This window comes from Patagioenas fasciata, chromosome 2 (assembly GCF_037038585.1).
Source record: "Patagioenas fasciata isolate bPatFas1 chromosome 2, bPatFas1.hap1, whole genome shotgun sequence".
Classification (NCBI taxonomy): Eukaryota; Metazoa; Chordata; class Aves; order Columbiformes; family Columbidae; genus Patagioenas; species Patagioenas fasciata.
In genome coordinates, this window is record NC_092521.1 from 66,072,223 (window position 1) to 66,097,235 (window position 25,013).

At 39.2% G+C, this 25,013-nt stretch overlaps 1 protein-coding gene across 2 annotated transcripts in view; it reads right to left on the reverse strand.

Annotated features, from left to right (window-relative positions):
* GABBR2 (gamma-aminobutyric acid type B receptor subunit 2) overlaps positions 1 to 25,013 on the reverse strand; it is a 490,383-nt gene that overhangs the window by 15,109 nt on the left and 450,261 nt on the right. For both annotated transcript variants that reach the window (XM_071804339.1, XM_065832356.2), the window contains 3 exons: positions 12,527 to 12,751; positions 6,177 to 6,359; positions 3,531 to 3,660 (listed from right to left, as the gene is read on the reverse strand). In XM_071804339.1, the coding sequence (XP_071660440.1) occupies positions 3,531 to 3,660; positions 6,177 to 6,359; positions 12,527 to 12,751 (538 nt within the window). The remainder of the gene's footprint in view (positions 1 to 3,530; positions 3,661 to 6,176; positions 6,360 to 12,526; positions 12,752 to 25,013) is intronic.

Genomic DNA, 25,013 nt, shown 5'->3' on the forward strand with positions numbered 1-25,013 from the left:
ATCCCACAAACAGCACGCTGGGGGAGAAGCAAACGTAGTGCTGTGCACAGAGCCAAGGTTGCTAAGCAGACACAGTGACTCAAAATCAGCCCAGGAATGTATCAAATGAAGTTAAGGGAATACCCTTTTAAATTCAACTGGAGAAGCCATTTGAGGTCCCAGAGCCATGGTCTATAAAGCACATTGGGAACTGCTTGACCACACAAAGCTGTCTAGCAGCACAGGCAAAAGATGCATTAAAAAAAAAAAAAAAAAGCAGCAATCAAGCTATAAACTACAAACCACATTTCCTAATTGCTTTTCTTACATAGCCAATTGCTGTAGATGTCTCAGGAACATTACGCATTTCTGAACAAGAGACGAGTGTCTCGAATAACATCTCTCTTTAAATGAGACGTACTGAATTAAAATGTGCTGTAAAGAAGGAGTACACCAGGAGCTGCTGCTGTTAATAACTAACCAGGAATCCCAAAGTTATGAAACTTAGCCTGAGGTCAGGTAGTTATGGGAGTGCACAGTTGTGTCTATTTTGGCTAAAGTAATTTAACTTTTGTGTCCTAAATCTGTACTTGGCATAAATGACAGTAGAGGGGAAGGAAGAGAAGAACCAAATAACCTCCTTTGGCATTTGGCTATTAGAGTTAGGAATTTTAACATGGGACAGTTTTAACAGATCAGAAAACTACTGAAGTGTGCCATGACATCAAAGTTTGATTAGGACTTGTTCGAGATGCATTGCATAAGTCCCGTGTTATTATCTGTTCTTTGAAGAGCAGTGCCCTGAATTTGTGTACTCAGTAGCAATGGGGATACATTACATTGCATTCTCTATATAAACTCCTTCAGAACAGAAAGGTGTAATATTTTATAAAGAGGACTGACATGGGATTCAGCCATGTCCACAATGGAAATGTGGCAAATGATCTGCTATGATTTTTAGCTCCAAGTCAGATGCTATTTTTAGCTTGCCTCTTTACTGTCCTACTCTTTCTCTCAGCTCACATTTTTACAAGGTCCAAGGTAGGCAAAAACCTTGTCATCACCTTAAAAACAACATTAGACCAGCTTCCCCAGTTGCACAGTGGAGGTGAGAGACATGGTCACTTCTAGGTCATGCTAATAAATTATTTACAATCCTGAAGCTTCATTCAAGTACCATCAGGGACAGATAATTTCAAGGTTCTGTACTTTCATTTACAGAAGAAATACAGAGCTACAGAAAGCATAGTTATGTCAGTCAAGATTAGCTTTCCTGTACCGTAAGGGCCAGAATTTTTTAAAATACCATTTAAGTGATGTCTGTTTGCATCTGCACAGAAGCAGCAGTGACTCAGCAGCATGAATTCTCCAAAGCCTTGTTATTTTGATCGGAATGGCAGATTTAAATTAAGCACATAGGCTGAGTATTGGGAATGAATGCGGTGAGAGAAATAGAGAGGAGATTCAGACATGCAGCAAAGGGACAGGGAAACATGGAAACAGAGAAAACAAAAGGAAGAGGAAACAGAAATGGAGGGACAGAAAAAGGCTAGCAAGGGTTGTTGAACATGGTGGCTCAGAGCCTGGAAATATGAATATTTGGTGTCACTAGGGTCAGAATCTGGATACTCCAGAATACTCATGCCTGGGGCATGTGCCACCACGTCTGGAACCAAGCTTCAAACACCTGCTGCATATTGGGATCCAGGTCTTCTTCATTCCCAAGTGAATGGATGCTCTAACCTATTCAATAGGTTATGGACCCCCCACCCCCAGCCTTTTGTGTAGAGCTTGGTAGGTCCATTCAGAAAACTGTGCCCAGCAGCTTCAGTCTGCAGAAGAATATCTGCTCTGTAAATCCTCATAATACATAGTTCCAAGCTACTCTGAACATGAAGGCTCCGTACTTACAGGTGATTTTAAATACGTGTCCCCCAGCAGAAAAGTAGACATTGTGGAATTGTACTGGGGGAAAATCAGGAACACACACAATCTTGGATGCTCCTGCTTACAGCAGCAGTAAAACATTGATGTCTTTTGTAGACAGAGCCATGAGTAAGTGCAGAAAGGTTATATTTTCTCCTTGATTTCTTTACCAGCATCCTACTGCTAATGGAGTGCAACCTACTGTGGAAAGCATCCCATCCTAAATTCATACCCAGCGTATCTCTTGAGAATCGTTTTTATTTCTCATGCCCAAACTCAAATGGGCATTTGGCACAATGTAATGTATCTTTTCTGCTTGAAATATTATTCATGATTTATCATTTCTCCTGGAGCATCTGACATGAGTGGAACATTCTATATGTTCCTTTCAAACACTTGGTAAAACTGCCTCATCCCACTCACTGATGTTAGTTCTTGCTGCTGATCTCAGGCCAATAATCACACGCCTCCAGCAGCTATTTGTGTTTTCCTTTTCCTCCTTTCCCCTCTTCTGTTTTTTTAATTTTAAAGAGGACACTGGGAAGTCTATGGAGCTCTTCCTTTTTTTCTCTTCTCTCCACAAGTTACACAACCAAGTGTATACCCAGGCTAAAACAAAAGGCATATGAAAAAGTAACCTTATCCAACCAAAATTTCAATATACCTTAAAAGCATGTATGAGCTCTTGCTGTTCTAAAATTATTCTTCAACAACTATACTTGCAGGAATGGCTTCTGTTCCACTTAACCAAGATTACGCTGCCACATCAATAGGAATTCTGAGCCTAGTATTGCAATAAATATGCAAGGATACCAATTCCCAACATGGGGCAACTGGTTTTTCATATATTATAGTAATATTCAGCTATACAAAGTCATTTGCCAAAAGTCACAAAGTAGATCCATTCTAGAGTCAGAAATGGAAGCGAGGTGTCCTAGCTTCCACTTTATTGCCTATGCACCAGATCTTATTGCTTCTCAAAAGTGAAATAGATTTAATGGAAGCAATTCTTTCACATGCATTTCTTTGGGGAGCGATGCAAGAGACACAGTAGGAACAACTTTGGAATATTACAGTCGTCATGAAATCCTTTTTTATCAGTTCCTAGGGAAGAGTTTTCATACATGAGTGCCTTCAATTCTATATTTAGAGTCCAAATCAACACTGAAATATTTACATGCTTGTCTTCTATGTGCTTGATAGCAGTGTCCAAAAAGCAGGATTTTAACATCCTGCTCAGAAGAGAACATATCAAACTGGGCTTCCTACTGCTGAAGGCTGGCTCGATTAACTCTCACAAGATCTGAAATATTCTGTGACTTTCCTTCTTCCATATAGCACAGAAAACTTGACTTCTGAGCACACGCATGCTTCTAAAAGTTTTCCACTTTACTATGTCTATTATAAATAGAGGGCATAAGATAGGAAACATATGTACAGAGAAATAACTACTAAGTGGGTACCATACAGCTTGTTATGTGAATCTGCATGCTTTCTGTAACACAACCAAAATATTTAAAGCTCCATCTTACCCAGGTCCATGTGCTCTATAATCAATTCAGTGAGATGATTGCTGTTCAAAATCTTGGTGGGTTAAGCTACAAATGGATTTTACTAACTCTCACCTTTGCTGTCTGTAAAGTTCCGTATACTAAGAATGTCATTAAGATCCTGATAGTGGTTCTGCTTAATGTATGTTGTTTTCTCAGGAGTGTCCTGAAGCTGCATTGTGACTTCCTCCAAGTCTTTGTCCAGCTGCAAAACAGAAAGAGCATGAATCTCTAAAAATTCAAGAATCATTGCTTCAGGTTATCTGCAGTAACTGCATGGCTTTAATTAGACTAGAAGGCAGGTGGTAAAGCAATTGCCACTCTGTGACAAATACAGTTTTCCTATAGCACTACAATGCTGCTTCTAAAAATCAAAGTAACAAACCACATTCAGCTGTGATACTGCACGCAGGGCATACAAGAAGAATGAGCTTTAGTAGTTGACAGTTTAAGCAATTCAGATGTACTGCTGAATGAGAAAGAGATTGGCATTAGAAAACCCAGTCTGAAGACCTCTCAACTATTTATTATTTATGCACACAATTGCAGCATACATAGCTATAACAGCTTTGTTGAATCAATCAAGTTATCGATCATACACGAGAATATCAGTGAACTTTGGCATCAGGGGCGTGTCCAGCCATGTGAATTACTGTGGTCAACTCTACTAGGAATGTTTTGTTTCCCAAAAGATTATTTTTTCTCCTTTTACCTTTCTTAGAGAGACAGACTCCTGTTAGACCTTTTGTTTGTACCTCTGTGTGTGTGAAATTTCAAAGAAAGTTCAACTCACAGTTTTTAGTTTTGGGGATAAGAACACTCCATACTTGAGCGATTTGAAAATTACCTCCATGGTTTTTATCTCTTGTGTCTTAAACTATGCAATCTGATAGCTAGTAGTAAACTGCTATTGCAACTGTAACTTTCCAAGAGGGGGAAGAAACAAAAATCCCAGTCCTGTCTCCTGAAAGGCATCCTTTAAGACTAGCATGAGATGGAGAAAAGCACAGATGTTTTCTGATTGGAAAAGCCACAGCATAAATGCTGGGTTGGTGCACCCTTGGTTTTTGCATGGAGCTGAACAGAGGATGCTCTCCCCAGAGGCTAACTTGTATTCAATTAGTTACAGCTTCAGCACAAAATATGCAAATATAAGCATCTTAATGGTGATCTGGAATGGTCTCTGTGAACAGTTGTCCAGGATGCTGTGTCCAGACTATGTCTCACTCACTACTGGCATAACTGAATTTTAAAAGTGCTGAATTTAGATTTGCATTGTTTCCTTATAGAACTGGGACATAGCAACTCAAGGTAGATAAGCCAGAGATGTAGTTCATAGAATCATAGCATAGTTTGGGTTGGAAGGGACCTTCAAAGGTCAACTAGTCCAACACCCCTGCAATGAGCAGGGACATCTTGGTGGTCCTCCTCTGGACCCTCTCCAACAGGTCCATGTCTGTCCAGAGCTGGACACAGTATTCCATGTAGTTGCTAGCCAAGGCAGAACATGCTCTAAATCACTTCGACAATTAAACTCTTAGTTGAACCTACTGGTTCTGGGTATTTAATCTATTTAAGCAAAAACTATAAAGAGCAGCTGGGCCCTGTGTGTACTAACATGGCTCAATTGCCCAGACCAGCCTTACCTGTTATCACTGCCATGAGCCTTGCAAGGCACAGGCTGAGATCTTGTGATTTTGGAGGCTTAGCAGAAAAAACTGCAGTAGGATAAAGAAACTGAGATAGCCAGTAGCCAGCTGAGCCTTCATTAAAAACTGCAATGCTCTCAAATGAAAGGGACCTGGCCAAGTTGAACTAAATTTCTTTAGCAAGGCAGAGGTAACTTTTGCTTCTGAAGTCTTTAGTAGTTTAAGTAAACACCTTTTGATTAACTAGGCAATTGTCATTAGTTAAGATCTGGATGAAGAAGTAATGGTTGCAATAGCTTTTCTTCAAGGCATAAGAATACTTCACAGTCTACGCAAGAAGAGGTTAATTTTTTGTAAGAGATTAATCAGTTATGGTTATCTTGTCTCACAAAATGGGCAGTCTTCAAGGCTGATTTGTCATGGTTTGAGGTCTTGTGAGCAAGGATGGACATAACTAAAAATACAGATGATATAGCTCTAATGGAATTTATGCTCTCCATGTACTTAGTTTTTCTCTTGGTAGAGACTGAAGAAACTTCACAGCCTTTGTGCCAAAAGAGTCAGCTTACATTATTGTACAGGTCTTTTCTACCTCAAGAAAATATGTAATTCTGTTTCACCGCAGATATAAAAATCTGTCTAGCAAGTTTTTGAGTGAACTCTCAGACAGGTTAAGAAATAACAGCAACAATCTCTGAACTCAGCCATAAACAGGAACAAAGAGAGCTCTTAAGTGCCCCTGGGGCTGTGGGTCTCTGTTACCTTGCATGTCAAGGTTGCACTTCTAGAGCTATTGCTCTGTGGTGCTCAGCACATCCATGTGAAGCAACAGGGTAATTTGGCTGTTACAAATAAACAGGGGAAGTTCCATTTAAATTTGCTAAGGCACATTTTCATTTTATCACACCTGCTAAGTATTTACTGTATTAATTAGCTATTCATATAAATCACCTGTTTCCTATTATTTAAATATTTTTCTATGGGGAAAGCTGTTTTTTCCCTCTAAAAAGTGGATTACAGAATTGCAACAAGAAAAAAACAATGCCTAGGCAGTGTATACAATAAGCAATACCTCTGTAATTTTCATTCTCAAGCGGTGGTTCTCTGACTGCAGTCCTTCTAGTCGAGATGTGCTGGCCTGATTGACGCTGGTGACTGATGTTGATGTTTTTGAATCTTCTTTCTTTTGATTTTGAGTGAACTGAAATCGCCTGTTCTGTGTGGCTGCATCTGGATTTGTCCTCAGTGTGATGAGCTGAAAAGTTTAAAAGATTTAAGAAATCCCATAGATGGTTTTATTTTTGCAGCTATTTCTTTTGTAGCTCAAAATATTGAAAGGCAAACCAAGAGTTCCTTTCTGGCTTTCAAGTACAAAATTATAGAAAGTGAGCTGTGTTTGCTGTGTGCAGTACTTGAAAATAACTTTATAGAGTAAGTTGAATCAAAATGATTTTGCAAAGGGAAGTGTTAAAAAAAAATCAGGAAAAACTCTCTTGCATTTTAATTATGTTAAAAATATTTTTTAATATTTAATCAAACATATTTTTCTCCTTCATTTACATCTTTATACTATCAAAGGATGTATTCCTTCTTTAAGAAAAAAAAATACCATCTCTTCCCAAGCACAGTTTAATTTGAAATTTCCTCTTTCCTACTGTTACAAGTAACACTCAAGCAGAGAGAGGCATGAAGCAGGACTATTAACAGAAAGAACTCATGGGAGATTGCACTCTGGAGATAACAGAAACTTAATTAGGTTTTAGTGACCCAAAATAAAACAAATCTGCTCAAATAAATTAAATAAGCCACTTTTTTTTTTTTAAAAAAAAAGGTTAACCTTAAACATATTTAATTTAAGCAAATATAAGTAAGATTTAACACTCAGTGACAACGTAAAAATACCACTTCGACGTGAGGAGAGAAAGCTACTAGCTGTTTGTCAAGGGGGAGAGAGCATCTCAGATTACTCTAGAGAACACAGAATTTATGACTACTTGCCAAGCAGCATGCATATTTGTATATAGACAAAGCTGAAGGAGCTCCCTGCCCTGAGAGCACAGGCATGGCATCATAAAGGGGCAATCATTTTGTAAGCACAGCACAGCCAGATTTTGTGGTATTGCCCCATTTTGGAATTGGTTCCTCTTGTTCTTCAGAGCATGAAGCTGTTCTGCAGCTGCAGTGACATGAAATAAGGACATGATTGATGGAGATCTGACTGATCAGACACTGAAGCACTTGGTCCCTGGCATGTATTTACAGACCAAGTCTGCAGATCTGGCTGATGCCTGAAGACAATAAATTCTCTTTTTCAGCTGATAAAAGAGATTGAGAAGGCTGAGGTATTCAATGCCTTCTTCACCTTAGCCTTTTTAGTTAAAACTTGCCTTCAGAAATCCCAGACCCCTAGAGATACCTAAATCAATTGAACGCAAGTTCATGAGATCTGAAGAGGTACATCCCTGAGAACTATGAGAGCTGCCCAATGTCACTGTGGGGCCACTGTCAATTACCTTTGGAAGGTGATGTTGACTGGGAGAGGTTCCTGAGGAACCTGAGGAAATGTCACAGTTGTGTTCAAGAGAGGTGAGAAGAAGAATCTATGGATATACTGCTTGGTCACCTTCACATCAGTCGAAGGAAGGTGCTGCAGCAAATTCTCCTGGGAACCATTTCAAAGCATGTGAAGAGCAAGAAGGTGATTAGAAGCAGTCATCATTGATTTCTGAAGGGGAAATCCTGCCTGACCCACCTGATGCCTTTCTTCAGTGAGATGTCTGGGCTGGTAGGTGAGGGGAGAGAGTTATTTTTCTTGACTTAAGTAAAGATTTCAACACTGTCTCCCATAACATCTTCACAGCCAAACTACTGAAGGAGTGACTAGGTAAGTGGCCAGTGAGGTGGACTGAAAACTGGATGAAGTGCCAGGCACAAAGAATTGTGGAAGCCAGCCACTAGTGCTGTACCTCAGGGGTTCAGGCTTGGACAAATGCTGTTTAACATCTTCATTAGTGACCAGGATGGTGGGACAGAGCACACCCTCAGCAAGTTTGCAGATGATCCTCAAAGAGAAGGAGGGGTTGATATATCAGGTGACTGCACTGCTCTTCAGTGGGATGTCAAGAGACTGGAGATCTGGGCCAACAGGAATTTCCTGAAACCGAGCAAAGGGAAATAACAAGACCTGCTCTTGGGGAGAAAGAAAGCCCTAGAATCCACACGAACAGGCTGAGGGGTGTTTCACTAGAAAGCAGCTTTTCAGTAGAGGCACTGAGTATTGTGGAGAACACAAAACAAAATATAAGACCCTGGGCCAATAGACGTGATCCTTCCTTTCAACTTAGCCCTGGTGAGAGCACACTTGGAGCATTGTGTCCAGGTTTGGGCTCCCCAGCACAAGAGAGGCAAAGGTGCACTGAAGAAAGCCCAGTGAAGGACCACAAAGATGCTGAAAAGGACTGGAGTCTTTATGATACAAGCAGAGGCTGATGATTGTTTAGCATTGAGATGGAAGAGACCGAGGGGGACATTATTCATGTGTATACATGTGTGATGGGAGAGAATAAAGAGGATGGAGCCAGATTCTTCTCAGTGGTGACCAATGAAAGGAAGGGAAGCACAAATGGAAAGCCATGAAATTTCATTTAAACACCCCAATTTTATTTTTTTTTTCTACTGTGAGCATGGTCAAATGCTGGTATAGATTCTCAGAGAGGTTGGGGAGTATTCATCTCTGGAGATAATCAAGACCAAACTTCTTTAGGCCCTGAGTAACCTACTGTAACTGAGTCTTCCTAGAGCTTCCTGCTTCTCTTCTCCCCCATTTCTTTGATTCTAATTAGGCTGGTTGTAATGACTGGTGAATCTAACTCCCAGAACAAAAACTGCATTAAAATGAAGTTAAAGGTGAAGAATGGTAATTACATGGCTTCTTAAATTACCATGGAAAAGTGTTACAACATAAAAGCTCTGCAATTTGATGTGGTCTAAGTTCAAACTGAATATAAGATAGGAGTATAGCCATCCATCAATTGACTCATCTTCATCTGGGACTTTATAGCTGAAGACTGGATGTTTTGCTACAAGGACATAGACTCTAATGAATTCATTAAAGTGATGTGGGTTAGATGGAAAAGTCCATGGGCAATATTTTTGGCTCATTCTGACCATAAAGTCAGTTGAACATGTGTCTTGCTGCCTCACTTATGTGCGGTTTCAGTTTTGACAGAGTCAACACTGAATATCTACAAAGAATCAATGCCAAAAGACAAAAAATTCTACCAACACAGAAAATTAATATTTTAATCCTAGCCTCCTAGAACTGATTTTGCCTTGCTGCTCTACAGGAAACTGGATCAGAGTTAATGTATTAATGCCATTAATGTTCTGTCTCAAAAAGGATGGTGCAGAGAAAATGGGAGGACATGGAAGTTTGATAAACATTGATACGCAACTTCATGAAGAGAGAATCCCTATTAGGATCACTTCTTTTAAAGAAGTGGTGAGTATGCTGAAAAATAAGATAGACATATTGGCCCTTAAAAATATAATTAGACATAGCAGTTAACAGCAAAGCCATACATAATGTATGTTTAAATTCTTCAGATCTCTTTTCCAAGATACCCTTGAACCCAGAAACCTGTAGTAGTTTTAAAAACGTTTGGACATTTTTTGGTCGGATAACAAGAATGTCTACAGTTATTGTAAGTAAGATGCAGTATAATGGATATCAGCACTTGTGTCTGAAGACATCTTTAAATGAAAAGAGTGATGAAAATTTTTTCTCTAATCTGTCTTATTCTGCTATGGGATTTTCCTCATGTTTTTCTGAGGCACTCGGTGTTGAACAAAATGGCAGTGGATGAGGTGGATATTTAACTGGAGAAATATAGCAACTGCCATGTTATAAGTAAATAAGATTAGTAGAGCTGACAAGAAGAGAAAAATATCATGTTTCGTTCCCTAGTTCACCTACATTGATGAATACTTGCCTTATTCAGATTCATAAAAGGGTTGTGGGCAAAACTGAATTCCAGCACTGTTGGCCCAAGAGACTGCTGGAGATTAGTTTAAAGGAATGTATTTTACTCTGTATAGCAGAGAAGTAAATGTACTAACCTGGTACAAACCCACGTTACTGTTTGACCACAGTTTAATAAACAAAAAGGTGGAACCTTCCAAGTCTTCATTAGCACCTCCTGTGCTTGATGAGCCACAGGCTTTAGAATTTCACCAGCAATCTTCCTATGTTGCCAAAATTGTACTAATTGACTACGTATTTCTTAAGGGGAGGGGCTTGTTGGCTGTCTCACACTGACATCTTACCTAGATGTACAAACTGGATGGCGTTGGATTTAGTCTTCTGCGGGTTCCAGACAGGCTGTTGTGAAACCTGAGCTGGAGCAGGTTGCAGGAGAGAGCACTTGCCAGCTGTCCTGCTGTAACAGTGGCACAGCACAGCGAGAAGAAATGTAGGGCAACATTATGAGAGCAAGAAGAACTTGCCAGCTGTGAAAGCACCCATGTTGGCATTGGAAGTGCTGCTTTCCAGCTCCTGCTCCAACACCCCCATTTTTTTTTTTTCTTAGTGCATTATCTAATGACCATTTTTAATACAAAATACCCAAGCATTTGGAAACCTGATAATACGTGGAATGAAATGAAGTGATTCATACTAGAAGGCTACAGTTCATGTTTGTATTTTGTGTAGAAAGAACTGAGAGGAAAAATGAGGGCAGGGTAATCGGGGTTTAAAAGAAGAGCAGGTGAAGGGGTTAAAAAAGGAAACAGAAAAGCCATTTCAAAGCCTGTGGCAGCAGAAAATAAGGATGGGCAAAGGAGCATGAAAGCAAAGGGGCATAAAAGCATGTCACAGCATTAATAATATTTTCTCTTTGAAGAGAGTTCTGACATTCTGTGGAGGTATTTTTGGCATCAGAGTTTTAATATGCATTTTCATACAGTTTACACACTTAAATCTTGCTGCATTTCAAAGTACTCTCTGTTGCTGTGTTTGTGAATGTTCCCTTAATTTAGAATGAAATTGTGATTCTTCCCTATGATCCAGAATAAAAATATGCTGATATATATCTGCACAACTTTTTAATATTTGAGAAGTGAATTACAGAACTTGTAAAAACATCCTGGTTAGGTGGTCCTAGAGAACAAATTACTTCATTTTTTTTGCAGCTTCTATTGCCAACCTGTGCCTCTAATTTCTTTCAGAGGGAACACTTTGAGATAAATTTATTAGATGTTGCATTTTACACATACAGTTCTTGGTCCCCCCGTTAGAACCGTCACCAGGGATGTCACTTAGCACCAGAACCTGTTCACTAAAATTTTCTCAATAACATTGATTGAATGTGGACCAGTAAAGAGTCACAAAATTTTTATCACTACTCATTGAAAAGCCTAAGAACAGATTCCGGAGATGAAAAGACCCACATCTTGACTCTCGCCTTGCAAATGTTTCAGACATGAACTGTATATGCATCCACTTTGGGATGATAAGCTAGGTTTATGCAAGTCACTTAAAATGAATACAATCATACATTTTAAGTCAAAATGTCAAATACATTCCCCAGAACTTGAGTCTTTGCTAAAGTAAGCTTATGCAGAAACCAGCTTTCCCTTAGTTCAAGATCTGTCATTCTCAGGCCCAAAGTTTAACTCTGTAACTGAAATGATGAAGTTTCAGCCCTCTGTGGGGGTCTTCTCACTTCTTCCAAAAATGCACAACAAGCACATTCTCAGAGCCCAAAAGAGGAAAAAGAGATGAAAGAATATACCTCCCAGTCTGTGCTTCACTTGGTCCATTAATATATCCATTAGCAAATATATCTTCAGCGTCAGCATTTTCAGCATACATACAGTTTTTCTCTGATGTACTGATAAAGCCTATTGTAACACCATACTTGAATATCTTGGAGGTTTCAACACAGTTGACCTTACAGCATGCTGGTGAACTAAAAAGGTGTTACTGTTTTGTAGGTAGAGAAGCAGAGATCCTGATTGTCTTGCATAAGAGACATGGCAGCATAGACAACTGGACCTGTCGCTCCTGAATCCATACTTATCACCCTTTCAAAAATGTTCCTAAAAGTTGGAAATTGAGACTGTTCCATATAAATTACAGAAAACAACCTTTGTTTCCCCAGTCACAGATTCAGTAAAAATATAGTAATTAGAAATGCATGAATTCACACTTCTGTAACTTTGCATATTCCACTTTCTCCAGAATCTCATGAAGCTTCGTTCTTCCCTTCAAGATCCAGAGACAAGAAACTATAGGCGGGCTTGATTTAGAATTTACACACATCCTGTGTACTTGAAAAAGCAATGAACTTTTATGTATTATTATATCTTAATTACAAAACAGAAGGGAAAAAACCCAGACCCGTGCTAAACAAATTCACCTACCTTAGGTACAAACACAAGGCAGAGAGTAATGGTGCTGCAGAATATTATGACTAAAGCGACGATGCAGAACTGCACATTGGGTTGGTCCCGAGTAAGGAATGAAACAGCAGCACCAATAATGCACATTATCCCCACGTTGTATACACTCATTCCAATGTACTTGCTATCATTCAAAGCAGGAATGCTGACATTTCGTGTCTCCCAGGCAAGGAAACACCCGAATAACTGAAATTGTAAAGGAACAAAAAAAATATCATAAGAGGAATTGGCGGACATTCAGAAAAAAACATTCATTTAAAACTGGTATGTTTTCTAACTAGACAAACATAGGTGATATTACAATACAGAGATACACACCTGCCTTTTACCTAATATCTAATTACCTATGTGATTTATTTTGCTCACTAGGACAGATTCCCATTTTCACAAGAAAAATACGAAACTTGGAATTAGTTGTAATGGGAACAAATTTCTCCGAATGTTACAACTATCTGTATTTTATATTTTTAGTAATTTTTAAAGACAGTCCTTCCTGTTTGTTTTCAAGGATTCCAGTAAAGATAAAATGTGCATTGTTCTTTTAGCTATTTTTAGCAACTGTTCTCAGTACACTCTTATACAATCCAGTCATTCATTGTATGATTATCACCTGCATTAATAAACAGCAGTGCCAAGATGTGTCCCATGGGAGACACATATACCATGTAGAAAGTGTCACCCTAGTTGTTCAGACTGCTATTATAATGTCTTTTATTATAGTGGGAGTTAGTAAGGGCCTTTCAATTGCAGTTGTCTAATGATTTTTGGCTTCAACATTCTAGTGGTGTTTTCTTTTCCTTTGGTGTATTTTTAAGTTTTAGCCGCTTTGCTATTTGCAATATGTTCTTGCAATCTACCGGTGAAAGTCTTTAGTATAAGGAAGCCATCTTCATGCCTTGAAATTTAATTAGATTTTTCTACAACACCAACTACCGCAAACGATTATTTTCTTTCTTTTGTATTCCTCAGAGAAATCCTAGCGATGCAGCAAAACCATAAATGAACTCAAGACATTGTAAATATATAACACAGTTTACGGTCTAGGCAAAGCCCAGTAAGAGTGTATGGTGCCCTGGGAAGAATGGCAGATAAGAGATGGTATTGGAGGGAAGGAAAGGACAGAGAGAGGAACCATCACTAAGACTCAAGACATGGTTTATGTGTTTTCTAGCTTTTACTGATCACACTGCAGGGACAGACAAGAAGGAGACAGAGAAAAAGTGCTCTTCCATTGACCTTGCTACCCTTCCTCCCAGACCATCACATTTGTTCATGAAGATTATCTTCTCCTTTATACAACTGCAACCAGTGACGTAATCCAAGAAATCAGAGGTCTACGATGATGCCATTTGGGGATTAACTGCAGTTGCCTAGTAAAAATTTACCTTCTGCCTTTTTTCCTGTGTGAAAAATCATTAAAAAAAAAAAAAAAATAACCTGGACTAGAAGACACTGTTTGGTTGCCAGTCAAGCACAAGATAGTTGGAAAGTTACAGATTTATGCTTGTTGTACAAACTCAGTTGTGCCCTTACATGCTTTCAACTGTAGTAAAAACTGCGCATTATTAACTGCAAATTTCTTTGATAACTTAGTTTCTACCTCAACTAACAATGGCAACAAACCCAACCGTTTGTGACTCAGCTGCTTTGCACTCCCACAGACACTAGCAGGCTGCAGTCACCTACCTACTCACCCAGGCACTTCAGGCCAGGATTTACTGCCGAAATGAAATACCAGCCCTGCCTGCGAGCTTGTCTGCTGGCTTATTTCATTCTCTTGCCTACAGCACTTATGTTTCCCTGCCACACGTTCATGAGCAGAGGCAGCTGGAAGGCTATGGCGGATTAGGCATTTACTCTCAGCCCATGAAGTGCGGCAGGCTGGAGGTGCTGCCAGGTCCACGGGAGACTCCTGCTCACCTATTCTGCAAGTGCTGCCATGACAATTTGAGTCAAGACATGTAGGTGGGGGTGGCCCTTCCCAGGAACAGCACCAGCAGTTGCCCTTGCAGTCCTTACCCAAGTCTTCAGCACTGTTCCCACCCTGCCCCCTCCACACACTGCTGCAGGACACTCATTTTCCCCCTTGTCACAGGCCTACTTTGGTTTTACCTCTTGTAGGACTAGAGCCCACACCTCATCTAGGTCCTTTGCCTCTTCCCCCGCTCTTCCCAACAGCCTAAGAAGTGCAGGAAGAAAAGTAGTGGCTGCTGCAGGAGAAGCATGGGAGGGGATTGCTCTTGAGGGGTCAAGGTCAATGTAGACAGCTACCTGGAGGAGAGAGGGGTCTCTCAGCCATTTGGGTACTGTAGTGGGTAAGCTGTTTATCGAGCTGGGTAGCTTTGTGCCAGAGAAGTAGCTGATCCCTTAATATATTTTGTAAAACCCTTCAGGTAACCAAGATGATGCTTCTAATAAGGAAGGGTTCAGGCAGCACCCCTCTGCTTTTAGATCTGGCACTGTGCACAGGGAATGTACAGACTCCTTCACAGGCTTTGCAGAAGCAGATTGTCCAGTGTATTGACCTGGCTGCACTGAGGACACACAGAGGTGAAACCTTTATTTAGGGTACAAACATGTTCCTCCCAGACACGCCATCACCTCAGCTATTGCCTGTTCTGCATTCCCTGCACTCTTGCTGCTGAGCAGCTCAGCTGTGCTGAAGATTTACACTTTGCCAGCCCCTGAACTGCCAAACAGGTTGGGCTGGGATGGGCTCCTTTGAGGGGTAGAAAGAAACCTCATGTGTGTGTCTATATCATGTTTTTAAAAGGATGAGACCTCGATTATCTATGGAGAAGATTTCTATCTTCTGCTGCTACAATTAATTATTAATGAGATTTTTAGGGTTTTGGGTCATCCCTCACTCTCCCCCACTTCTCCTAACATGAACAGATTCCCTTCCAAAAGCATTATACTGGGAATATGGCCAACATACCTAAATGAGGCGAGCACTTATTACAAATAATAGGCATGAATTTATAGCTGAGGCAGTTATAAAGTGATCTAAAATATCAATTATAATGGAAAAAGATCATTTGAACAGTGTTGTAGAGGTTATGGTTTGGCCCATTCTCACTTACAATTGAGAACAACATGGAAAATAGTTAAGTATCTTCCAGATGAAAGGAAGATATTTATTTATATGACAACTAAAGAAAGCGAGAGGTTCTTGCAGCAAGTGGGTTTCCTCAGAATGATTCACTATAAAATTGAGAGCATTGTTTTTAATTTTTATTGGTATTTTGGGTAAAATGCTTGCCTCAGGAAGAGAGCTCTTCTTTTCTAAAAGTCACAGCTCATCTTTGAGCCTCAAAGATGGATAAAAGCTGAGAGTTTTCTACAGCCTGCTGCTACAACAGTGGTGATTTCAGAGGAGCTCCTTGTTTGCCTGGTACAGGTACCTAAAGGGCTCCATAAAGTTGATAAGATTTCTCCTCTGAGATAGAGCTTTCCTGAGGGAACATGACACTTTGCTTTCCCTTCATCTGCCCTTCTTGACTGTCACCCTTCCTGAGGCTCAGCCAATCTGCACAAATTAAAGATTCACTTTTATGACTGCAAAAATCCTGAAAATCCCTAAAATGGCTTGGTTGAGAAATGGGATGTAGATGTTGTTAGTGAAAGGTCCAGATGATTCCTTGACAAGTTTTGAATATGAAACCTATGATCTCCAGTTAAAAAAAGATTCTCAGTAACCCAGGTCAGCTGCTCTTTACTCCTGGTACTTTAAACATTAATCTTCCCCAGCTATGTAAATCACACTTCTCATTGTGCTTGGGGGTACCCCAGTCTTGAGACTGTCATGCAATTTATGCACTATTTGATATCTAATGTCTCCTGCTGGGATTTGCAATGCAGCTGTCTCTCCTCCTATTTCTCCCAGAGGGCTCAAGTTGGTAAAGGCTTCTTAGGTCATGTCTACTGGCTTGGGCCTCCCACAAATACAGTGTCAGCCATCTTCACTGAAGACAACGATGCTGGTGATGACCAGCTTCATGTTTGGACAAGCCAGCAGAATTCCAAATCTTGCCTGAGGTGTGCTCCCTAGCCCCAGACTAGAGGCTGTCTTCAGAAGGAGATCTCAAATTTCTTTCAGAGCTGTCAGATTTTATGTAATGAGAGACTGACTGCCTTAATTACTTGGGCACTTGCGTGGGATGTCAGTTCTGATCTCTGCTGAGAATTTTGATTAAACAGTGTTTAGAGAAGGCGTGCACCAACACGGGGATGGAGGCAGGCAGCTCTTAGCAGTACTAATGTGCTAGATTTGGAGAGGGGTAGGACACGTCTGTCCCCACTGTTTTATACCAACTCACTTGCTGGTTGTTGCAGTTCCTGTCTTGAGGCTCCTGATGCATCTCGTGCATCACAAAAGGAGATCAAATATCTCAGGGCTATGCATTTCCCTATAGAAAGCAGTTATCTAAGACTTAAGGAGCACAATAGTTTACTGTCAGGTCTAATGGTCTAATTCAAGTCCCTTTAGGGATCTCAACCAAAGACACATTGAGAGTGCAATGGGGAAGGCTTCCTACATCATTAGTCACTAACTTAAAGCCTTGTTCCATTTTGGTGTACTAAATACACATCTTCTTGATGTAGAAGTGTCATAAAATGTTATTTTGGGCTTTCCCTGAAGATACGGGCAATAAAGGCACGACTGATTTGTTTCATCTTTTGTTTCAGGGTAGGCAGCTTCCATTTGACACTACATTGATTTAGAGTATTACCTTTGTAGCAGTTGATATGGTGGATTTAGACTGTGTTGTCAGCGCACCTAATAGCCTGTGAGACAATCATTGAATAAATCGGAGGAAAACAGTGTCTGAAGACAACAGGATTATACCACTGTGACTGAAGATAGAATTCTGGTCACTTAGAGAAATCTATACTAAAGTCTTAGAGGAATAGTAGGACTACGGAGAATACAATATTTGTGTTCATAGAGTTTAACAGGCAAAGTTCAATTTTTAAAGATCTTATACTGACTAAATTGTGATAGCTGGGAATATAATAAAAGTGTTTTATCTGAAGTATTAGAAAACATTTAACACTGTTTTTCAAAACTTTACTAGTTAGTGAAATCTTGTTCAACAGAATTCCTGCTAAACACAGTAATGATTATTTACAGATCCACAATATATATTAATACAATCAAATGTCTTATTTGCTATTGGACTGCATAGACTGGCAGATGAGAGGCAGGAAATTATTTATACTCCCTTCTTCCCCTCTTGCCCTGTACTGCCCTTAACTATTTTGTTTATATGTTTCATTTTAAAGTAAGTCATGTCTGCTTATAGTTTGAACATGGGTTAAAAGCAGTATTAGGAAAGAAAGATAAAGAGAATTATATTGAGGATATCAGACAGGAGAAAAGAAAAACCAGAGGAAAAGCCTCCAATCTTGTCATGTCATGCTTGCCAATAACCGGAGGGTATGGTTTTGGAAAGATTATGTATTGGACCAGGCTTCAGCTCTGCAGCTAATTACTGTATTGTAGTAGTACTTAGTGAGTTCACTTGTGGATCACAGCCCTGCTGTGCTGCATGAAAGAACAAAAGCAAGCCTTTACTTCAGAGATTTTACAGATGGCTTTTTTGTTTTTTCCTGGCTAGAGTACTGGGAGATTTCCTCTCCTGCTGTCCTTTAAAAAAAAGGCAGTTCTGGCCTGTGAACACCTCCCAGTCTTAAGCAACCATGATGCTGGAGTTGTGGGTTTCCCTATGTGTGTTCATTCATTAAATCCAGATCATCACAGACATAGGCAGTTTTTCATCTCAGTGAAATGGCTGCAGATTTTTTCCAATGAAAATTTTCAAAACTGAAAAAAAAAAAGATGCATTTCGATTTTCAGGTTTTCATGAATAATTGGGGGGTAGAAACTACTGAGCAGGTTTCAGGAAGCCAGCACACCAAGGTTAACAAACTAAAAGACAAACTATACCCTTGTAGGTCTCCTACCTTCACAGTAAGTACAATCTTGTATTAAACTCCCCTGTTCCGGCATGAGTCTGCTCTGAATTTAGTTCATTTTCACAGAGCTGCTCTGGATAGACAGTCCTAAAGGGAAGCTTAATATTTCTATTGAGCAGTAGGACAACAGGTGAATTTTTTTTTAATTGCAAAATATGGTATATAGCTGTTCAGTTGATGGACTTTTTTTTTTGTGAAGGTCTTGGCAAAGTCTTTTATGCTGTAGTGCACTTTGTATGGTCCTACCCAGGGCAAGATGGAAAAGCAGGTGTGCAAATGGACACTAACATTCATCCAGATACAATTTTCCACATTATACTCCAGCCTCACAAATCAACAGGTGAATAAAATATTTTCTCTTCTTTCTATTGAGACTGTATCTGACTTTCTTCTGTGAAAATCCTACTTAGTCATGAAACGCATTATAGTAACAAAGTTGAAACAAATATGCAATTGGTTATTAGTGAAATATCCATTTGGAACAGCTTTAATATTGTCTCTAAGGTAAGGTTTCCACAGACAATCATAACCCTGTAAAACGATCAAACATCTCTGATAATAACAAGTGTGTGGTACAGCTTAAATCTATTTCTGCTACACAAAAAGAGACATGTAAGGGAATACTGCAATATCTGCAGTATTTCAAGAATATATTTGAAGTTTTTTATGGTCATAATACGGAAAAATTTGTCCTACAAAACCATATGCTAACTTATGTTTTGGATGTTAAAAAACTGTCAATGTTTTATTAAAGATATAAGAAATAACTGATACCACTATAAACTACCTTCCCCCACCATAAATCTTAACTATCTTCCTGTCTAATGTTTGTAAGATGGGACAGATGGGTTGGTGATAAACCCACCATAAATATGATTTGGAATCATGCAAATTAATTGAGAAGGCAGCAGTCGCTTCTTCTGAGTTCTCTTCTCGATCATAAACGGAATTAGGAAAGAATGCAAGTCAATGTGTTGAAAATCAAAAGTATTTTCAGAATATAATTGGGAAATTTTAACATAATCTGGACACTACTCAATTTTTCTACAAATAAAAATCATTAATTTGATATAGAGATTGATTAGTAATAGACGTATTATTGATATACCAGCATGAGATAATCAGGAGGGATTTGAGGAGATCACCTAGTGCAACCTGCTCAAAAAGCAGGCTCACCTGCGAGGTCAAACCAGGCTGCTCACAGCTTTATCCAGTCTGGTCTTGAAACCTTCCAAGGATGGATGCTGATCAGCCTCTCTGGGCAACCTGCTCCACTGCTTCACTTTCCTTGGAGTGACAAAAAAAAAATCTATATCCAGTTGTATGGAGACATAGCAGAAGATTTGGCGAGGAGGTCAGTTAAATGTAAATACGTTCAAGTGACTTGCACCTGTCTGTAGAAAAAGCACATACATCACACTAATTGTTCTACTGACCTCGTGTGCTTGATGAGTAGAACGTCTGTGTTAGATAACATAGGCCTGTGAGAAACTCCAGGCACCTTATCACTATGTCTGAGATTCCTGCTTTGTTGTGAGATAGAGCGGGAGGTTGCACCTGCCTGAAGCCTTGAAATAGGGGCGAGCTCAGCAGGCCCAGTGATCTTCCAGCAGGGCTGAACTGACCAGCACCTGCATCCCTGCTTGTGTCACCTCTGCCTGGGAGCTCAGGTGTGGCTTCGGAGATCCCCCAGTAGAGAGGTAACTAAAATAAAACTTGCTCTTTGCAAATGCATCTGTGGCCTCTGGCTCTTCTTGCGATGTGCCTGCGTATGTGTACACACCAGTCTACATTGAGTAAATACAGTAAAATGGTAAAAAATTAAGAGTGCAGGTTGCACATCACAGCTCCTGGGTCTGATGTACAGAGAGGCTTTAGGCACCTGAAGTGTTCATGAGAAACTGCATCCAGCATCCAGCAAGGGCCGTCAGGCCATCCCTCAGTATCACCTGTAGGTGCCCGAATGCTGTTAGCACCCAAGCTACTGCTTCTGTGCACACTGTGGGCTGCCTGGACTATGGCTGGGTGTTTGCTTTCTGGTGCCTGCCACACCACCAGCCTCTGCTGGACTTCAGAGAAGATGCATCTCAGGCTTGGGAGGTCCATGTACTCCGGTCAAGCTGCTCTTCCCTCCTGCCCAGCAAGGCAAGAGCACCAAATGCTGACCGAACACTGCACCACTGGGCACCGACTGCAGCCCAAACGCCAAACTCTGGTACCTAACATCTTTCTGCAAATCTACTTCCAAGTGCATGAAAACATTAGAGAAGTAATGTTTGTAGATCAGCCATCAAAGTGAAGGAAACTATCAGAGAAGGGAGCAGGGAAAGCAACCGGGATGTTTACAAACAGTCACTGAAAGATGTTTGGGTATTGCTGTAAACAATCTGCTCTGAACTTCATAAATGTAAAGAAGCTTTCCTTACCTCAAAAAACAGTTTGGGTTGTTGCGGAATTTAAAATAAACAAGCAATAAAATTGTCTGAAAACTAGACAGCATGTAACAAAGGTTTAAAAGAGGTTATTAATAATAATGATTTTGAATTAAAATTCTAAAATACAGATAGTGGAAAGGGAAGTTAAATATTTAGTAGAAAATGAATGGCTGGCAGCATTAACAGAATTCATAAAGATTTCTAAAAATGTATTTGGAGCAAAAGGAATCCTAATAATGATTCATTCCTTGGAAGGTGACAAATTTGATAATAATGATGCATTATAAGCTATGCTTAATGAATATTTTTGTCCTATATTTACACAGAGATGGAACAATGCATTCACATCTTGCCAAAACCATGAAATGCAGCTTATTCCAGCAGTAAGAGAGCGCTTGAAAGTCTTGTCAAGACAAGGTGTTGTAATCAGAGAGATGCAGTATCTTGCATGCCAGAGTGTTAGGAATTGGTTTAGAAGCTGTCTGGATTGCTGGACTTAATTGTTGATATTTATTGGAATTCTGGCAAAGCTCCATTTAAGATACAAAGAGGCCATATGGGAAAAGAGGAGGTAGAACATCTTCAGTAATTACAGAGCTATTAAGGTAATTTCTATCCTAAGCAAATTAATGAAATGGCAGATACCTGAACTCAAGCAATAAAGGACAAAAAAAAAAGATAGTGACATAATTTAACGTGCTATTATTTCTTTCAATGAGATTGCAAGACTGACTAAAGACAATCACGTTTATGCAGCTTATTTGGATTTCTCAGTAGCATTTGTCTTAACTTGGTATTGTGATTTTAAAATGGTATGTTACAAAATCAATACAACAAATTTAAACTGATCATAATCTAGGCGACAGACCTCAATGTGTAACTATTAATGAGAAGCTACTGAAAAAAAGGATAGGTTTCCAAAAATTGCTAACATAATGCTGTCCCATATTTGTAACTTTGACTTGAAGGAGGCCATAACATCATGGGACAGCAAAGGTGGACAATGGTAGACAATTAATAGATGTCATTTTCATAAAGCAATAAGATTTTAGAAAAGTCACAGAAATTTGGCCAAACTCAGGGCAGTTTGCCTAGGAGTAAAAGCATCAGCTCATTTCAGAGACAGACAGATAACATATATGCAAGACCCACTAAGGTTCAAGGTTTGGAAGTCACACCTAAACAAAGTCAGCTTGGTGATTAGAGAGCCTCAGGAAGCAAAGGAATTATCTCAAACTTGGAATTAAGACTGAACATTACCCTAAAGATATATTGTACTTGAAATAATAATTTATTTGGTTTCATAAATCCATTACAGAGCTGTGCTGTACAGTATGTCAAGTATAGTGACCAAAGTAGAATGCTGGAATATGAATCATTAGAAGGAACTAGACTTCTTATTCTTAGTAACCTTTAACAAGTCCCATGATGTATATGCATCAGTTTTTCCTATTTCCACCACAAAATACTGATGTTTCCATCCTTAGCAAGGTTAGATAAGGATGATCTGTTAAAAACTGTGTGTCAGAAGTGGTCAGTAATATTAGTTATAGCTTAAAAACCTCTTAATTAACACTTACATGGTAAAATTAGGAGTTGATATGCAGAGCAACAGCCAAACCGAAAATATACCTTGGCTTCGGAAGCCTGTTTCTCAGTAGATGAAGAATAGGTAACTGTAATAATACAGCAGCAACACAAAGAAACTTCCAACATAACTGCATCTTGAGTCTAATGTTAATTAAAGGCATTACCAAGAAGAGGGGAATCAAACTGTAGACAAGTCTAGCGTGTGTGGTTATTAAGCAAAGTGCCCTAGAAGAGTCCAGTCCATCCCAAATCTGGTGGTGTTCCGGCTGAGATTAGAAAAATAATTAGTACTGGTTGGAAAGGTATTGGTACACTCACTAATATTGCATCACTGGCAAGTTTAAGATAATGTGATTTCTATCATCCTTTGGAATAAATCAAATAAAAGTATTTTTCAACCATGTCTACATCATCAGAAATCAAAAGCTAGACATACTGCAACTGATGGTAACCACATACACACAGACAGACCTTGAGCTTTTCTGTAGCCTTTTAGGAGCTGAACCTGAGACGGGAAATTAAACTGAGTCTCATATGTATGGTGGGATTTGGCCAAGGTCACCAAGAAGATCAATACAGCACAATACAAAGGCAAGATTTAGGATGGCTGTCTTCCTGTTATTGTCTGGTCACCGGTCCTGAGGAATGTGCGTCCAATAACTGAGAAGCTTTTGTGCAGTTAAGACGTGTTTCCTCACATTCCTTCGCAGGCAATGGAAGAATCGTGAATCCCACTTTTATTGTTTGCTTACTTCAATATACCTGTGCATCCTGGTGAGTAAATGCCTTCCCTTACTTTGCCTTGCCTTGCCTTCCCTTCCCTTCCCTTCCCTGCCCTTGCCTGTCCTCCTGTGCTCTGCCCTAGCCTCAGTGATTTACTCACTGCATCAGTGCAGTCAAGTCATTAGAATGGTCGTATTGCTCTACATCTTCAAGCCAAAAAAGAAAAGTACTTTTTTGGTTAACCCATTTTTTTTTGTATTCTCATTTTGAGACAGCAGGAGGTCATTGTAAATAATTTTGATCTGAGTAAATCATTAAGCCATTAAACTTTAATTATTGCGCAGTACTGCAATTAGCAATACTAGCTCTTTAGTATAAAGTATGTTAAATTAGAGATGAGTGTTTCTTATTATGTACTGCAGAATTTCATATTACATAATCCTTTATAAAGTGATACAGTAATATGTGAGGTTCTGTTTTTTATTCTTAAGGCAAAGTATGTGTGGTATACAGAAACATCTTTTGCGATGACACGAAATGCATCAATCCAGTTGTCCTCATATAACAGACCATACCCATTATTTAAGTGTTTCAGAAAAATATCTTCCTTTTTCATATGAACAGATTCGTGTGTGCCATTGTGATAAAAGGGCACTGGAGTAATAAAAAGTTTATATTTCACTGGTTGTTATGAAACACTGCATGCCTGAAATAAGCATAATGAGTAATGCCAAATGGCATTTGCAAACTTAAGCTGAGTCACATATAGAAAACAGTCCATCATACACACCAACAAACCAAAAAAGGGCAAAGTACTAGTAAGAACCAATGCAGTTTGATTATTGTTGAGCACAAATCAAAATCGAAAGAAACTTCAAAGAAAATTACCTGATAATGTATTTTTTAAATACATAATGTCATTTTCCCTCTTCAATAACAAATAATAGATTTTTACCAAAAACATTTTTGAAGTTATTTGTGCAAAATCATTCCACTATTTGTTTGAATCCTTCAATATTTTTAAAGGAATTTTAATTTGATTTGTTGACTTACATAGCACTAAGTGAACCAATCATTTACTTGTTTACTTTTCAAACAGAAGCACAGAGAAAAATGTCTTAAGTACTTGTATAAGGAACACTGGCAAATTCTGTCTGGGAGAACACAAATTGAGCTCTTCAAAATTTCTATACAAGAAGACTGGAAAGTAACAAAAGTATAGATAATGTTGTTCCTTTAAACAAATTATCCAAGAAAAATCTTGTAAAATGAAATATGCAAAGTGAAAAATACTCTCCTAAGTGAAGAGCAGGGGTTTATTGGCAGACATGTGAAACCAGTAATAAATTAATATACTAGAAAAGGGATGAAAAATTAAGAACATCCATTAAGATAAATAAATGATCTAATGTATACAAACCATCAGCACACAGAATGCACATATTGCAATAAAGTTAAATACCTTGTAAACAATTGGGTACTAAAGCTATGCTTTCCAGTTTAGCCGTGTCTCTTTGGAAGATTTGGCTTAAAAAAAGAGACAAAATCAGAAATTTGCACTATGCGGATTAGGAAGAATCAAACAAAGAAATGTAAGTAGGAATTTCAGAAGCTCCCAGTTCCACACGGGAACTTGCAGACAGGCCCTGCTGTGGTACCAGGGCTTTGACAGCCTGAAGGAGCCCTCGCTCCCTTTTATTTGCGGTGATCTCTTTTGAGCT